This window comes from Schistocerca gregaria, chromosome 1 (genome assembly GCF_023897955.1).
Source record: "Schistocerca gregaria isolate iqSchGreg1 chromosome 1, iqSchGreg1.2, whole genome shotgun sequence".
In the NCBI taxonomy this organism is placed as follows: Eukaryota; Metazoa; Arthropoda; class Insecta; order Orthoptera; family Acrididae; genus Schistocerca; species Schistocerca gregaria.
In genome coordinates this window covers 1,093,684,137-1,093,702,869 of record NC_064920.1, presented here as the reverse complement: position 1 = coordinate 1,093,702,869, position 18,733 = coordinate 1,093,684,137, and the positions used below count along the sequence as shown (strand labels likewise).

The following is an 18,733-nucleotide window of genomic DNA, read 5'->3' as shown; positions in this document are numbered from 1 at the left end:
AGTTTTTTTCCAAATTATGTGCCTCTCTCTTTACCTAAAAAAAACGTAATTCCATTAGCGACATCTATATGCTTTAACACTGAAATTCAGGGACACTCAAATAGAAACGTTACTGGTTCTTTATAAACAGAAAACTTGGTCTTTAGCACGTTTAGGATAGGACCCTGCTTGGTTTCATGAGCAGGACAGTTTCAAGGTTCAAACACGAATTTTTATCGTTGAAATTGTTACTGAAAAACACTCACACACAAGCAATTGATTCATACTGGTAAACATATCTGATTTATAAAGTTGGTGAAGCTATGGCGCAATAGTGGTGTAAGCAAGTGGCGGCTATGTGCTCTCACCTCTGGCGGTTTAATGCTCTATTCAAATCTTCCTGGCGACGTATTAATCATTTTAGAGCCATTCCAAAATGCGAGAGCACCATTTCACAGCAGAAACCACATTCGAGGCCATTCCATCATAAATCGGTTCCTGAATGTCTCACATGGCACCTGTGTTTACTGTACAACTGCCGGCCATTGACTGCGAAATGTGCTCTCTCTCTTGCCGCCCAGCTTGACCAACAATTCCACCTTTTCCCTAGCGCCACACCATTTACGTAGCGGAGGGGGTTCCCAACACCTTTTCCTTACTTATAATACAACTTCCCTAAGTATGAACCAGTTTTCTACACATAATTTCTCTTTTATGAACAGGCACATTTTATAAAGTTTCAGTATTTAAATAAACTGTTAAGTTTTTTCAAAATATCCCTCACAAACGTCCACTTCCCTCTGGCAATTCAAAAACATTAATCAGTAAAGACCAAACATTTCATAGTTAAGTACTTAAAATTACATAGTATAAACTATTTACAATCGATCTTGCTGTTACAGTACCATCTTGTCCCTTCTTCTTGTCAGTGTTTTCCATATATTGCCTTTCTCGCCAATTCTCCGGAGAAGCCCTCCGTTCGTTACCATATTAGGCCACCTAATTTTCAATATTCTTATGTAGCACCACATCTCAAACGCTTCGATTCTCTTCTGTTCCTGTTTTTCACTGCAGTGCTCCAAATGTACGTTATCAGAAGCTTCTTTCTCAAATTAAGGCCTACCTTTTATGCTAATAGACTTCTCTTGACCAGAAATTTGAAATAAGTACAGTGAACGACGTACAGAATACCAGCTTATTTTGAACGATACAACTGCCGAATGGCTTTTCTGTGCGGATGTGACGTTTCTGGCGTACTCTGCGCGCGTGTTTGTTTGCGACTATAGACTTATCTACACCTAGGAACATTATCTCTTCCCCGTATCACAGAAGATATTAGAATAAAAAGTGATAAGGCTCAGAGAGCTACTAGGTGCAAAGTCGCTGCATCAACAGACGCAACGCTGCGTCTTTTCCTGCAAACAGTTGGCTTCCTTAGAAAATCAAGCTTACGGCCAGAAAGCGAGAGCAATGCCAAAGGCTCGGAAGATCGTCATCGCGAGCCAGTTCGAGGGAGAGCCAAAAATCACCGACTTCAAGATAGAGGCCGAAGAGCTTCGAGCGCTTCAGGATGGTCAGATATTGTGTGAAGCCGAATACATCAGCGTGGACCCGTTTCAGCGGTCCAGCACTCATAAGCACAAGGTTGGCAGCACCATGGTTGGGGCGCAGGTATGTGCTTCACAAGCAGTACAAAATATATATGAGAAAACACAGTGATTATGTTTCAGCGGTATAAAACGATTTCCGAAAAGAGAAATCTCCTTAAAACATCATGAACTACATACTTAATTACATCAGGTACCACTAGCGTTATCGTAGGGTGCACTGCTAAAACTTATTAAACTACGATTTGATTTCTATTCTCTTCTGTAAGAGGAACTCTCTATTCCCCAACGAAGAACTACCTCAGAACACACGATCAGCTCAAAACGTTTCACAACTGGATTAATAGAAAATGTTCGAAACTTAGCATGGCGGTTTTAATGCCATGGTTGTTCTGCATACCCCTCCCCCCCCCCCCCCCCAACTCACTTTAGTGCAACGCACAGAACGTTAATACAACTAAGTGAAACTACGAGGGTAGTCCCTCTTTGGGATGATTAACTGACAGGTCACATTGGCTTGAGTGTCTGTTATGACGTCAAAGCGTTAACCCTGTTTGTGAATTTCTGCACTTGGTCGTTTCCTGCTAGGCTGATAACAGCAAGTTTCGTCCACATCATGATTTTTTTCAAGGAAATAATAGTTCGCGTTTTGCCTTTCAATCGGCTTGCGGTAGACGTCCACTCGATGCTTTTGCTCTGAGGTCAAGGTGAGTGGGACATGAGTTGCTCACACTTTTTTCTCATCAAAACATTCTGGAAAATGTCTTTAACACTTGATTTAGAAACTCTTGTTCCGTTGCAGTTTTTGACACAACAACATTGGCACGCGATGGTGACACGTCAATTACTTAACAGTACCTGCTCATAAGGACAGATAGAATGCACAAATGTTGTTTACCGTCGTTAGCTCCAGCTACCACCATAGTTTCTGTGCTGACGTCGATTATACGCTCGGAATAAAATGATGACGTAAGGTAGAGAGTGGCAGTTCAAAAACTATGTCATGTGTGTGGTATTTCCATTTTCAAAGTGTGCTATTACCCACAACTTGCCAGCTGCAGAGCTTGTACGTTTTAACTCTATGATATGGAATTTTAAATGCTTGTTACTGTTAACGTAAACATAAGAGAGTTATAAACATTTTGTTTGTTTGAACACATCTGACCTCGTGCAATGGATAATTGTATATATTGTGTCTTATTTAAGTTCGGTGAGAGTGTAAAAAGAATGTGTTAACAATTTTTTAAGAACATTTTATTTTCATTAGCAAGTGTTGTGAAGTTTCTCGATTGCGTATCACTGTAATGTTTGCATTTTCGGAAATATAGTTATTTCTCCATTAATTATGTTTCACTGCGTTGTGGTGGGCTCTTTTCTTTAAAGGAGGATTAATTTATGTAAAATATACACTCCTGGAAATTGAAATAAGAACACCGTGAATTCATTGTCCCACGAAGGGGAAACTTTATTGACACATTCCTGGGGTCAGATACATCACATGGTCACACTGACAGAACCACAGGCACATAGACACAGGCAACAGAGCATGCACAATGTCGGCACTAGTACAGTGTATATCCACCTTTCGCAGCAATGCAGGCTGCTATTTTCCCATGGAGACGATCGTAGAGATGCTGGATGTAGTCCTGTGGAACGGCTTGCCACGCCATTTCCACCTGGCGCCTCAGTTGGACCAGCGTTCGTGCTGGACGTGCAGACCGCGTGAGACGACGCTTCATCCAGTCCCTAACATGCTCAATGGGGGACAGATCCGGAGATCTTGCTGGCCAGGGTAGTTGACTTACACCTTCTAGAGCACGTTGGGTGGCTGGGGATACATGCGGACGTGCATTGTCTTGTTGGAACAGCAAGTTCCCTTGCCGGTCTAGGAATGGTAGAACGATGGGTTCGATTACGGTTTGGATGTACCTTGCACTATTCAGTGTCGCCTCGACGATCACCACAGGTGTACGGCCAGTGTAGGAGATCGCTCCCCACACCATGATGCCGGGTGTTGGCCCTGTGTGCCTCGGTCGTATGCAGTCCTGATTGTGGCGCTCACCTGCACGGCGCCAAACACGCATACGACCATCATTGGCACCAAGGCAGAAGCGACTCTCATCGCTGAAGACGACACGTCTCCATTCGTCCCTCCATTCACGCCTGTCGCGACACCACTGGAGGCGGGCTGCACGATGTTGGGGCGTGAGCAGAAGACTGCCTAACGGTGTGCGGGACCGTAGCCCAGCTTCATGGAGACGGTTGCGAATGGTCCTCGCCGATACCCCAGGAGCAACAGTGTCTCTAATTTGCTGGGAAGTGGCGGTGCGGTCCCCTACGGCACTGTGTAGGATCCTACGGTCTTGGCGTGCATCCGTGCGTCGCTGCGGTCTGGTCCCAGGTCGACGGGCACGTGCACCTTCCGCCGACCACTGGCGACAACATCGATGTACTGTGGAGACCTCACGCCCCACGTGTTGAGCAATTCGGCGGTACGTCCACCCGGCGTCCCGCATGCCCACTATACGCCCTCGCTCAAAGTCCGTCAACTGCACATACGGTTCACGTCCACGCTGTCATGGCATGCTACCAGTGTTAAAGACTGCGATGGAGCTCCGTATGCCACGGCAAACTGGCTGACACTGACGGCGGCGATGCACAAATGCTGCGCAGCTAGCGCCATTCGATGCCAACACCGCGGTTCCTGGTGTGTCCGCTGTGCCGTGCGTGTGATCATTGCTTGTACAGCCCTCTCGCAGTCTCCGGAGCAAGTATGGTGGGTCTGACACACCGGTGTCAATGTGTTCTTTTTTCCATTTCCAGGAGTGTATTTGACAGCCTCCACTTCCGAGTACTGATGTTCATCAAAAATGTAAGTCTGTTATCATAATTTAAGTCTGTTATTATAATTAGTCACCGAGCGAGGCGGCACAGTGGTTAGCACACTGGACTCGTATTCGGGAGGACGACGGTTCAATCCCGTCTCCAGGCATCCTGATTTAGGTTTACCGTGATTTCCCTAAATCTTTTCAGGCAAATGCCGGGATGGTTCCTTTGAAAGGGCACGGCCGATTTCCTTCCCAATCCTTCCCTAACACGAGCTTGTGCTCCGTCTCTAATGACCTCGTTGTCGACGGGACGTTAAACACTAACCACCACCACCACCTATAATTAGTCTCTGAATAACAACGACATTAAGATGGCTATCTTGATTTCTCTTGGGAAAAATTATGTTAACAGCATAAAAGTCTTAACTAGGACCCTAGATTAGCATCTGACTCCAACAACGACGTTCCGCACTGTAGCTCTATTTAACAGTTGAACCAAAAAACCTATAATACCATTGTAGGTTTCCGCAACGAACTTAAAACCACAGACTGAAAATGTTATGAGCCTTATGGCAGTGTATTGAGGAGAATTTTCATGACGTCACAAACTTGAAGCCGACATTTACTACGGTAGTTTGCCAAACATTAGCTTCTGATGCAAGTGATTTGATCAAAAATACCACCTTGCCTCATTTATGGCTATAATACCCATTCTGACTGTAGTCCAAAGTGTAAAGGAAACACATTTCACTCGTAAGTGGACCTGTTCAAGCAATATATTGTCTCAAACAACTGAAAATCCAGGATGGATCAGAACGGAAGTTGCTACTCAGCCTCGGTGGCTGAGCGGTTCTAGGCGATAAAGTCTGGAGCCGCGCGACTGCTACGGTCGCAGGTCCGAATCCTGCCTCGGGCATGGATGTGTGTGATGTCCTTAGGTTAGTCAGGTTTACGTAGTTCTACGTTCTAGGGGACTGATGACCACAGAAGTTACGTCCCATAGTGCTCAGAGCCGTTTGAAATACTTTTTCACCATATAGCGGAGATGCTGAGTCGCAGATACGCACAATGAAAAGGCGTCTGACCATAACATTAACCAATTTTATATAAAAAATTATAGCAGTTAACCACGTTACCCTTAAAAGAGGAAACGCTACAACATAAATGACACATTAGAAAACCTTACGTAAGTGCCAACCTGAAGTATTTCGTAATTAGCTAAAATATTTTTAGGGTACAAATTTGTACATTCTTCAATAGTTTCACGGGAGTGAGAGTGAAGACTTCACTGTTTTACTGCTGATACGGTCAGAAAGCAAAAACGTAGTTGTGTCGGGATCCTGTGCAAGTGTCTTAGGTGTTTCACGATTTTGAGGATAGCGATTTTCTAACAGATTGTTTTCTTTTTTTTGTAAGTTCTATGTTTTCCTGTTTTACACACATCAAAAAAAGTTTTGCATCACTCCGGTTCCCAGAACTCCTGAAGATAGTCGTTGACTGTAGATACTGTATCACAGACACAGTCCGTTTGACTATTCAGAGATCTCACTAAACCCGCCCAAAGTTGTAAACAACCATGCGTGAGCACAGCCTATTAGACAGAGGAGGTCCGAGAGCCGATCAGTTCCAGTCATTCCACCAGGGAGGAAGTACACGGCTCGTGTTGTCTGTAGTTCAGCCATGCCTAGACGGTCAATACCGCGGTTCTATCGCACATTGCAAGGCATCCCAGATATGCTCAATAATGTTAATGTCTGGTGTGTTAGATGGTCAGCGGAAAAGTTTAAACTTGGAAGAGTGTTTCTGGAGCTACTCGGTAACAATTCTGGACGTTTGGGGTGTCGCATTTTGCCGCTGAAATTTCCCAAGTTCGTCGAAATCCACAATGGATATGAATGGATGCAGGTGATCAGACAGGATACTTCCGTATGTGTCACCTGTCAGAGTCGTATCTAGACGTATCACGGTTTCCATCGCACTCCAATTGCAATCGCCTCAAACCTATACAGAGCCTGCAGCAGATTGAACAGTCCCCTTCTGACATGCAGGGTCCATGGATTCATGACGTTGCCTCCATACCTGTAAATGTCCATCCACTCGATACAATCTGAAACGAGACTCGTCCAACCAGGCAGCACGTTTGCTTTCATCAACAGTCCAATGTCGGTGATGACGGGCCGAGGAGAGGCGTAAAGCTTTGTGTCGTGCAGTCATCAAGAGTACACGACTTGGCCTTTGGCTCCGAAAGCCCATATCGATAATGTTTCGCTGAATGGTTCAAAAGCTGACACTTGTTGATGGCCCAGCACTGAAATTTGCAGTGATTTGTTGAAGTGTTGTGCGTGTGTGATGTTGAACGATTCTCTTCAGTCGCCGTTGGTCCCGATCTAATGGTTCAAATGGCTCTGAGTACTGTGGGACTTAACATCTAAGGTCATCAGTCCCCTAGAACTTAGAACTACTTAAACCTAACTAACCTAAGGACATCACAAACATTCATCCCCGAGGCAGGATTCGAACCTGTGACCGTAGCAGTCACGCGGTTCCAGAATGTAGCGCCTAGAACCGCTCGGCCAGTCCGACCGGCGGTCCTGTTCGTGCAGGATCTTATTTTCCTGCAGCAGCGATGTCGGAGATTTGATGTTTTCCCGGATTCCTGATATTCACGGTACACTCGTGCAATGGTCATATGGGAAAATCCCTACCTCATCGCTACCTCAGAGATGCTGTTTCGAATGGCTCGTCTGTCGACTATACACCACGTTCAAACTCACACAAGTCTTGATAACCTGTCATTGTAGCAGCAGTGACCGATCTAACAACTGCGCCAGACACTTGTTGTCTTATATGGGCCTTGCCGGCCGCAGCTCCGGATAAACCACTGCCTGTTTACATATCTCTGTATTTGAGTACTCATGCCTTTATCAGTGTTATTGGCGTGTCGGTGTACCTTCGCTTTGCAGCCAAGTACTGCAGCATAGCTTGCAGCTGCAATCCATGCGCTGAGTAGTTTTGCATCTCGCCAGCGGATCGCAGGAGCCTGACAAAAATATGGTAACACGATAAACGCAGCACGTTACCACGACTAATACGATGTAAGAAACCCGTTGACATTGAAAAGAGCTTCCATTCTTCGTGGAATGGGTAAAAACAGTATCTGTGCTCTTGGCAGGCAAATCTGTTACCTTTCTTTTTCCAAATTGTGGCAAAATCTTGTGGCGATGATGGTGGTGGATAGCGACCCTTCTCTCCACAAGAGACCACAATGCTTCAATACTATTGAAATTTGATGACTGTAGTACACATAAAAGATGCGGCAGCTCATTTTCGAGCTCACAAAACAATTCCTGGGCGATATGGGCTGGGTCACCATGGGCCACATCGTCTTGGAACACAGCGTAATCATTTGGGAAGAAACAGTGTACCATGAGTTCGACATGATCAGCCTAAATATCATATAACCCTTGTCAGTAATGCTACTTTCATCAGTAGCCATGGGGATCATTGAATACCGTGATATGGCTGCTATGCTTCATTTCTGGGAAGGAAAAAAGTGACTTTCTTCCACTGATGCACAGACCACGCTTTACGGCTTTAATACAACGCTGTACTTTTATGAGCATCTGTATCACCGTGAACGGTTTTCGATTTTCAATTCGGTATGCAGTTCTCTTCTTATGGAGCTCCCTTCTTTGCGTTTAGGTGCTGACAGGTTTTACGAGTGTAACATTCGGTTCTGTAGCTGTGGTCTTGTTATATTTTTCATCACAATCATCACCGTCTGTGACTATCACACGACACACACTTTCGTCCTTGTTTTGACTTACCTAGGTTTACGTATCTTCTGTAAGATGTCTGTTGAAATACCAAACATTTCGGCTACCTTTTTATGGGAGCACCTACCATTCTAGCACCAACAATTTTTCTATGATCGAATTCGCTCATCTCTGACGTAATGCATTCGCAGTTGCATGGAACACTAATCTCACCACTATTTACATTTGAAACGTATTGAGGACATTGTACAGGTGCCTTTTGTGGTAAAGTACAACAACCGGGCGAAGTGGCATAGTGCTTATCACACTGGAAGCACATTCGGTAGGACTACGGTTTAAACCTAGGTCCGGCCATTCTCATTTAGGTTTTTTGTCATTTCTCTAAATCCCTTCAGGTAAATCCTGGGATGTTTCCCACGAAATGGCGCAGCTGATTTCATTCCCCAACCTTCCCTGACCAGAGCTTCTCCTCCGTCGTTAATGACCTCATCGACGACGGGACATTAAACAGTAATCTCCTCGTCTTCAAATACAACAACAGTAGTTGCAAGCTTAGTTATCGTCTGCAGTGTTTCCACTTTTCGTCCAATTCCTGTATACAAAGACGTCAGTCTAGAACAAATATAATACACTCCTGGAAATGGAAAAAAGAACACATTGACACCGGTGTGTCAGACCCACCATACTTGCTCCGGACACTGCGAGAGGGCTGTATAAGCAATGATCACACGCACGGCACAGCGGACACACCAGGAACCGCGGTGTTGGCCGTCGAATGGCGCTAGCTGCGCAGCATTTGTGCACCGCCGCCGTCAGTGTCAGCCACTTTGCCGTGGCATACGGAGCTCCATCGCAGTCTTTAACACTGGTAGCATGCCGCGACAGCGTGGACGTGAACCGTATGTGCAGTTGACGGACTTTGAGCGAGGGTGTATAGTGGGCATGCGGGAGGCCGGGTGGACGTACCGCCGAATTGCTCAACACGTGGGGCGTGAGGTCTCCACAGTACATCGATGTTGTCACCAGTGGTCGGCGGAAGGTGCACGTACCCGTCGACCTGGGACCGGCCCGCAGCGACGCACGGATGCACGCCGTCTCCATGAAGCTGGGCCACGGTCCCGCACACCTTTACGCCGTCTTCCGCTCACGCCCCAACATCGTGCAGCCCGCCTCCAGTGGTGTCGCGACAGGCGTGAATGGAGGGACGAATGGAGACGTGTTGTCTTCAGCGATGAGAGTTGCTTCTGCCTTGGTGCCAATGATGGTCGTATGCGTGTTTGGCGCCGTGCAGGTGAGCGCCACAATCAGGACTGCATACGACCGAGGCACACAGGGCCAACACCCGGCATCATGGTGTGGGGAGCGATCTCCTACACTGGCCGTACACCTCTGGTGATCGTCAAGGGGACACTCAATAGTGCACGGTACATCCAAACCGTCATCGAACCCATCGTCTACCATTCCTAGACCGGCAAGGGAACTTGCTGTTCCAACAGGACAATGCACGTCCGCATGTATCCCGTGCCACCCAACGTGCTCTAGAAGGTGTAAGTCAACTACCTTGGCCAGCAAGATCTCCGGATCTGTCCCCCATTGAGCATGTTTGGGACTGGATGAAGCGTCGTCTCACACGGTCTGCACGTCCAGCACGAACGCTGGTCCGACTGAGGCGCCAGGTGGAAATGGCATGTCAAGCCGTTCCACAGGACTACATCCAGCATCTCTACGATCGTCGCCATGGGAGAATAGCAGCCTGCATTGCTGCGAAAGGTGGATATACCCTGTACTAGTGCCGACATTGTGCATGCTCTGTTGCCTGTGTCTATGTGCCTGTGGTTCTGTCAGTGTGATCATGTGATGTATCTGACCCCAGGAATGTGTCAATAAAGTTTCCCCTTCGTGGGACAGTGAATTCACGGTGTTCTTATTTCAATTTCCAGGAGTGTATAAAGACTGCGTGCTCCGCCATATATACTACCAACGTGCTCACAACATTGCACAGGTACTGTCTGAGACCACATACAAAAGCGCAACCTCCAGGTCAGGGTGCATTCTACTTACACTACTGGCCATTAAAATTTCTACACCAAGAAGAAATGCAGATGATAAACGGGTATTCATTGGACAAATATATTATACTAGAACTGACATGTGATTAATTTTCACACAATTTGGGTGCATAGGTCGTGAGAAACCAGTACCCTGAACAACCATCTCTGGCCCTAATAACGGCCTTGATTCGCCTGGACAATGAGTCAAACAGTGCTAAGATGGCGTCTACAGGTACAGTTGCCCATCCAGCTACAACACGATACCACAGTTTATCGAGAATAGTGACTGGCGTATTGTGATGAGCCATTGCTTGGCCACCATTGCCAACACGTTTTCAATTGGAGAGAGATCTGGAGAATGTGCTGGCCAGAGCAGCAGTAAAACATTTTCTGTATCCAGAAATGCCCGTACAGGACTTGCAAGTTTTGGGTCGTGCATTATCCTGTTGACATGTAGGGTTTCGCAGGGATCGGATGAATGGAAGAGCCATGGGTCATAACACATCTTAAATGTAACTTCCCCAGTTCAAAGTGCCGTCAATGCTAACAAGAGCTGACCGAGACGTGTAACCAATGGCACCCCATACCATCACACCTGGTGATACGCCAGTATGGCGATGATGAATACACCGTTCTAATGTGCGTTCACTGCGATGTCGCCAAACATGGATGCGACCATCATGATGCTGTAAACAGAACCTGGATTCATCCATTCGTGCACCCAGGTTCGTCGTTGAGTACACCATCGCAGGCGCTCCTGTCTGTGTTGCAGCGTCAAGGGTAACCGCATCCATGGTCTCCGAGCTGATAGTCCATGCTGCTGCCAACGTCGTCGAACTGTTCGTGCAGATGGCTTTTGACTTGTAAACGTCCCCATCTATTGACCCAGGGATCGAGACGTGGCTGCACGATCCGTTACAGCCATGCGGATAAGATGCCTGTCATCTCTAATGATAGTAAAATGAGGCCGTTGGGTTCCAGCACGGCGTTCCGTATTCCCCTCCTGAACCCACCGTTTCCATATTATGCTCACAGTCATTGGATCTCGACCAACGCGAGCAGCAATGTCGCGATATGATAAACCGCAATCGCGATAGGCTACAATCCGACCTTTATCAAAATCGGAAACGTGATGGTACGCATTTCTCCTCCTTAAACGAGGAATCACAACAACGTTTCACCAGGCAACGCCAGTCAACTGCTGTTTGTGTATGAGAAATCGGTTGGAAACTTTCCTCATGTCAGCACGTTATAGGTGTCGTCACCGGTGCCAACCTTGTGTGAGTGCTCTGAAAAGCTAATCATTTGCATATCACAGCATCTTCTTCCTGTCTGTTTAATTTCGCGTCTGTAGCACGTCATCTTCGTGGTGTAGCAATTTTAATGGCCAGTAGTGTATATATTCAAGCATGCATTTCTCACAGTGCTTACATGCTTTCTTTTCCAACCTCTGCTTAACTCGTGTAAAGATAATTGATATGGGAGACTTTTCTGTTGGACGCCTTTCAGCTAGTAAATTCATCTCTCCAATTTTTATTTTGGGATTATAGGTAAAGTTGACCCAAGACAAACCATAACAACTGAAATAACGTGAAGTTTAGTGTTCTGTATACAGTTTTTTTAATTTTTTGAAAAGAGGGCTGCCACATCTTAATAAATGTCACGTAAAATGTCCAGGATACCTAGTTTAGTGTAAGAGATTTGCGTGAAGGTCCCAATCCTGCCAAGGCCAATAAAACAGACTCCAATCTCAAAGTGTGCATTGCAAATACAGGACGTGCTTGGATCATGGAACAGTTGGAATTGTAGTTGCAAATTGTTGTAGTTGCGCTGGGAAAGTCCCTGAGCTTCAAGCGCTAATAGAAAGCACAGAAGCTGAAATCGTTATAGGCACAGAAAGCTGGCTAAAGCCTGAAATAGGCAGAATTGGAGGTGGAGTGTTTGTGTCTGTCGGTAGTGGTTTATCTTGTAGTGAAGTCGAAGTAGATACTCCGTGCGAATTGATATGGGTGGAGGTTATACTTAACAGCCGAACTAAGTTAATAATTGGCTCCTTCTACCGTACCCAAGACTCCGATGATATAGTTGCTGAACAGTTCAGAGGAAATTTGAGTCTCGTAACAAATAAATACCCCACTCATACGGTTATAGTTGGTGGAGACTTCAACCTTCCCTCAATATTTTGGCAGATAACATCTTCGGAGATTGTCCTAAATGCTTTCTCCGAAAATTATTTCGAGCAGTTAGTCCACGAACCCACGCGAATTGTGAATTGTTGGGAAAACACACTTGATCTCTTAGCCACAAACAATGCAGAGCTAATAGAGGGCATCATGACTGATACAGGGATTAGTGATCACAAGATCGTTGTAGCTAGGCTCAAAACCGTTTCTTCCAAATCCACCAGAAACAAACGCAAAATAATTTTATTAAAAAAAGCGGATAAAGCGTCACTAGAAGCCTTCCTAAGAGACACTCTCCATACCTTCCGAACTGACTATGCAAATGTAGACGAGATGTGGCTCAAAGACATAGTAGCAACACTAATTGAGAGATTCATACCTCATAAATTGGTAAGAGATAGAACTGATCCCCCATGGTACACAAAACAGGTCCGAACGCTGTTGCAGAGGCAACGGAAAACGCATGCGAAGTTCAGAAGAACGCGAAATCCTGAAGATGGGCTAAAATTTACAGACGCGCGAAATTTGGCACGTACTTCGATGCGAGATGCCTTTAATAGGTTCCACAACGAAACATTGTCTCGAAATTTGGTAGAAAATCCGAAGAAATTCTGGTCGTATGTAAAGTACATAAGCGGCAAGACGCAGTCAATACCTTCGCTGCGCAGTGCCGATGGTACTGTTACCGACGACTGTGCCGCTAAAGAGGAGTTATTGAACGCAGTTTTCCGAGATTCCTTCATCAGGGACGACGAATTGAATATACCAGAATTTGAAACACGGACAGTTGCTAGCATTAGTTTCTTAGAAGTATATACCTTAGGGATTGCGAAGCTACTGAAATCGCTTGATACGGACAAGTCTTCAGGCCCAGATTGTATACCGATTAGGTTCCTTTCAGATTACGCTGATACAGTAGCTCCCTACTTAGCAATCATATACAACCGCTCGCTCACCCATAGATCTGTACCTACAGATTGGTAAATTGCGCAGGTCGCACCAGTGTTTAAGAAGGGTAGTGGGAGTAATCCATCGAACTACAGACCTATATCATTGACGTCTGTTTGCAGTAGGGTTTGGGAGCATATACTGTGTTCAAACATTATGAATCACCTCAAAGGGAACGATCTATTGATACGTAATCCGCATTGTTTCAGAAACCATCGTTCTTGTGCAACGCAGCTAGTTCTTTATTCGCACGAAGTAACGGCCTCTATCGACAGGGGATCTTAGGTTGAGTAAGTCTTCCTGGATTTCCGGAAGGCTTTTGACACCGTTCCTAACAAGCTGCTTCTCATCAAGCTGCGTGCCTATGGGGTATCGTCTCAGTTAAGCGACTGGATTCGTGATTTCCTGTCAGGAAAATCGCAGTTCGTAGTAACAAATGGCAAATCATCGAGTAAAACTGAAGTGATATCAGGTGTTCCCCAGGGAAGCGACCTGGGACCTCTGCTGTTCCTGATCTATATAAATGACCTGAGTCACAATCTAAGCAACTCAGGTTGTTTGCACATGATGCTGTAATTTACCATCTAGTAAGGTCATCCGAAGGCCAGTATAAGATGCAAAGCGATTTAGAAAAGATTGCTGTATGGTGTGGCAAGTGGCAGTTGACGCTAAATAACGAGGAGTGTGAGGTGATCCACATGAGCTCCAAAAGAAATCCGTTAGAATTCGATTACTTGATAAATAGTACAATTCTCAAGGATGTCAATTCAATTAAGTACCTGGGAGTAAAAATTACGAACAACTTCAGTTGGAAAGACCACATAGATAATATTGTCGGGAAGGCGAGCTGTTTCATTGGCAGGACACTTAGAAGATGCAAGTCCACTAAAGAGACAGCTTACACTACACTCCTTCGTCCTCTGTTAGAATATTGCTGCGCGGTGTGGGATCCTTACCAATTGGGATTGACGGAGGACATCGAAAGGGTGCAAAAAAGGGCAGCTCGTCTTGTATTATCACGTAATAGGTGAGAGAGTGTGGCAGATATGATACGCGAATTGGGATGGAAGTCATTAAAGCAAAGACGTTTTTCGTCGCGGCGAGATCTATTTCCGAAATTTCAGTCACCAACTTTCTCTTCCGAATGCGACAATATTTTGTTGAGCCCAACCTACATAGGTAGGAATGATCATCAAAATAATATAAGAGTAATCGGAGCTCGAACAGAAAAGTTTACGAGTTCGTTTTTCCCGCGCTGTTCGGGAGTGGAATGGTAGAGAGATAGTATGATTGTGGTTCGATGAACCCTCTGCCAAGCACTTAAATGTGAACTGCAGAGTAATCATGTAGATGTAGATGTGGATGTACAAGTGTTAACGTTTGCACTATATTGCAGGTAGCGCGCATCTTAGATAGCCGGTCATTGGAGTACCCAGTGGGACGTCACGTGGTCGGTTACTGGGGCTGCCGCGACCGCACGGTGGTGGACCCAACGCCGGCGGCTGACGACATCCTGCCGCCAATGCTGGTGCCCGACATTGGGGACCTGCCACTGTCTCTCTCACTGGGGGTATTGGGAATGCCAGGAGCCACCGCCTACTTCGGACTGCTCCACATCTGCCATCCAAAGCCGGGGGAGACGGTGGTCGTGAATGGCGCAGCAGGTGCCGTGGGCTCCATAGTGGGGCAGATAGCCCGCATCAAGGGTTGCAAGGTCATCGGCATAGCTGGCTCTGACCTAAAGGTAATCACATTATATATGCTCATCCACTCCACCTATTCCTTCGCTACTTCTCAGTCTTCTGTCCTAATTCTTGTTCCTCTCACTCATTCTCCATGCGTCACAATGGCTCATTTCGAACGAATATCAACTCCTTTTCACTGTCAGGTATTTCATTCAGTCACTGCCTTCCTCTTCGTCTGTTCTTAGTAAAACCGTTTCTACGGAAATTAGGCCATCTTCCAAGGTGTCCTCTAAAGCACGAAACATCGTCGGAGACTGCGAAAACCAAGTCAGTTATCAAACATAAACTCAATGAACTACCCAAAGTTGCCACTGTTTATTGGTAACATAGACCGCGTTGTCACGTCATGCAATAACGCAAAGGAAGGCCGACTCGCACTGTCGGGTGGTTGAAAGTTGCAGCTATCTACACAAATTAACATTGGAAAATTAATAGGCTAGGTGTTGATGGTCTCTGAGGATGAGATTCAAAGAAGGAGACGAAACGGGAGGTACAGAAAGATGTCTAGGACCATAACCTAATGCCAATGAAAGCTGTGTCAGCCTCACCACAAATAACGAATGTCATTGGCTTCATTGTTTTGTCCCTTATCTCTGTCCGCTCCCCATCCCATTCACACAAATATAATATGTGGGTCCCACAGATTTTAATCGCATTGCGCAATCACGAGATGAGCTAAACTTCCTATTCTATAGAGTAACAGAAAAGGAGAAACGTTGAAATTCAGATATGGCTAACAGGTATGCATATAAACGTCGTGAACTGCGCCACGAATACAGAGATTGCATGAAATCAGCATTATCAGAACCAGACAAGAGTTTAACAAGGACCTCATTGTGCGTTTCCATTTGGCCGGCTGGTCGAATAGTGCAACATTTGGGGCCTGATGGTGCTGTGCTTTGGAACGTAAGGGCACGTTTACTCAAGGTTCTGATGGACCAGATCTGACCACCACACTGATCACTGGTAGAAGACTAGCAGCAGTTGCCTATGAAATAACTGTAACATGCACAAGCTTCCAAAAATTGAGCAAGACAGTATGTTGGTCCAAATCTGACACTTAGGCCAGCACTTATTTTGGCTTGCACTGACTGACAGAGTTGTATGTCCTCCTGAGGGATATCGTGCCACAAAATGTCCCATTGTAACGTCTTATCGTCAAAAGCCCTGCCCACAATTCTCCAAATATTCTTAATTCGGGACAGATCCAGGGACCTTGCTGGTCAAGGTAGTGTTTGTCAGGCTTGAAGACAAGAAGTAGAAACTCTCGCCTTGAGCTGAAATTTAAACTGACGATGGCTTTCAATGAAGCGCAACAGATCTAACGGTGTACAAAGCTGTCGGTGTACTGCTGTACTGTAATGGTGCCGCAGGTGACAACCAGAGGCCCTGATATGAAAGGAATTGTCTCAGATCACCACTTGTCGTTTAGAGGCAGAAAAGCTGGCGACAGTCAGTCTGGTTTCCTATCAGCCTCCAGGGCCTCTACAAATATGTCTTTGGCTTGGAATTTCTGTAACTGGATTAGAATTGTCTTCAGTAATGAGTCCCACTTCAATGTTAACATTGCCGACCAGGAAAGACGTGTGTGGAGACTCTCCAGACGGCGGTGAGATGACAAGTTACTGTCGCCCGCCTTACACGCCGACAGACAGTGTGTTGGTTCGGACTACCATTTCATTTTGTAGCAGGATTTAGGCGCCACCCTTGCAGCACAGCGGTACGTCCACGAGACTGTAAGCTCTGTTTAGCTGTCGTAAATGACAAGCTATCCTGGGCTTACCTTGCAGCAAGATAATGACCGCACGCTCACGGCTACAGTTTTTACTGCTTGCCTTTCGAGCTTGCAAACCCTACATTTGCCAGCAGGGTCACCGAATCTCTCCCCAATTGAGAATACTCGGAGCGTTAAGGGCGAGTACCTTCCAACCATCTCGAGATTTTTAATCCCCAATGCACCAGTTGTACAGAATTAGGTAAGATATCTCTCTCTACGCAACCAAAAAACTGTAAATCGATACCAGGCCGAATAACTGCTTAATTTGTGAAGCTCCTCCACTTGGCTAAATCATCCAGCTTTGCTGAAACTGTAACCATTTGTTTATCTGTGCATGTACATCACATCTACTAATATCCATTCCATTCACATAATTCCTTCTGTGGCTCAGAAGATAACTAGATGAAAATTCTGAAGTATTCTGGGAAATGACATACATCAGTGGATAGAGCTTCTCACCAAATCTAGTTTCGTTTTAAGGGCCTTGACGTAGTTGCTTGGCGCTTCTCCAGCAGAAATACGTGTAAGAGAAACTAGACGAATCATCCTCTCCTCTTTGTATTGTCACAGCGAATTAGTTCGCTCCCGCATATTGGCAACCCAGTTAACAGCGAACCGGTGTCGTTGCCCTACAGCAGCACCTCGAATAAACTGCACGCTCGATTTGAAGTTTCCCGTGTCACAAAAGGATCCATTTTTGAGCACTTACAGCGTGAGTTAAAAACTTGGCGAAGTGCTCTGTCCACAGATACTTGAAATTTGACCGTGCTCCTTGTAAACCTCGTACAGTCATCCTCTAAAACCCCAGAGTACTTCAGAATAGCTACGTAACTGGTAAATAACACCTGCAATCTCTTTTCTTGTGTTCACAGGTTAAGTGGCTGAAGGAAGAACTAGGTTTCGACCACGCCATCAACTACAAGACGGCAAACGTGGACAAGGCCTTGAAGGAGGCGGCTCCTGGCGGCGTCGACGTCTTCTTCGACAACGTGGGAGGGGAGCAGTTCGACGTAGTGATCAGCAACATGAGGAAGGGCGGTCGCATCTCCCTGTGTGGATTCATCTCCAGCTACAACGAGTCAAAGCTCCCCAAGATGCCCGCCATCCACATGCACATGATTGGCAGGGAGCTTAGGATGGAGGGCTTCATGGTCAGTCGATGGTGGGGTCGCTGGGACCAGGCCTTCACGGAGATGGCGCAGTGGATCAGGGAGGGAAAGCTCAAGTACCGGGAGACCGTCACGGAGGGCTTCCAGAACACCCCACGAGCTTTCATCGGCATGCTGAGGGGAGAAAACTTGGGAAAAGCGGTTGTAAAAGTGTGATTATTCTTTATTATAACTTAATGGATGTAATTATTTGAAATACCATGTAAAGTGTGCAAGCCTTTTGGAAAAATGACACTCTACACTTGAATGATGTGCAGCTATGCCAGGTGCACAAGTATGAAACCAGAATTTGATTCCAATAATCGCACTTCTGCTGTTTGAAACTGATAAACAATATTTCATCCAAAATAATCTCCATTGCTGTTTATATTCTCAAATCTCTCCGGCACACTATGAATGCCACGCCAAAAAAACAGTTCTTCTTTTGAAACGAACCAGTCAGCGAGTTATTTCCGTACACTTTCATACGAATTGAAGCGTTGTTCAGTGGGAGCGCGTCCCAGTGATGCAAATATATGCTAATCGGTCGGAGCCACGTCTGGAGAATAATCGCAAGCTCTAGTATTTCGAAACTGAACGCATCGATCCTTTTTTTCCAGACTCGTTTTGCTGTGTGTGACGGAACGTTATCATGGAACGATATGACTTTGTGTTGTCTTTATCCGTATTC

General features: G+C 45.9%; 1 protein-coding gene across 1 annotated transcript; it reads left to right on the top strand.

Annotated features, from left to right (window-relative positions):
- Positions 1-1,375: 1,375 nt before the first annotated feature.
- Positions 1,376-18,411, top strand: LOC126282168 (prostaglandin reductase 1-like). The gene is made up of 3 exons (XM_049981695.1): positions 1,376-1,650; positions 14,769-15,116; positions 17,767-18,411. Exons 1-3 carry the CDS (start codon positions 1,450-1,452, stop codon positions 18,217-18,219), a joined length of 1,002 nt encoding a protein of 333 aa, XP_049837652.1. The 5' UTR covers positions 1,376-1,449; the 3' UTR covers positions 18,220-18,411.
- The last annotated feature ends 322 nt before the right edge of the window (positions 18,412-18,733 follow it).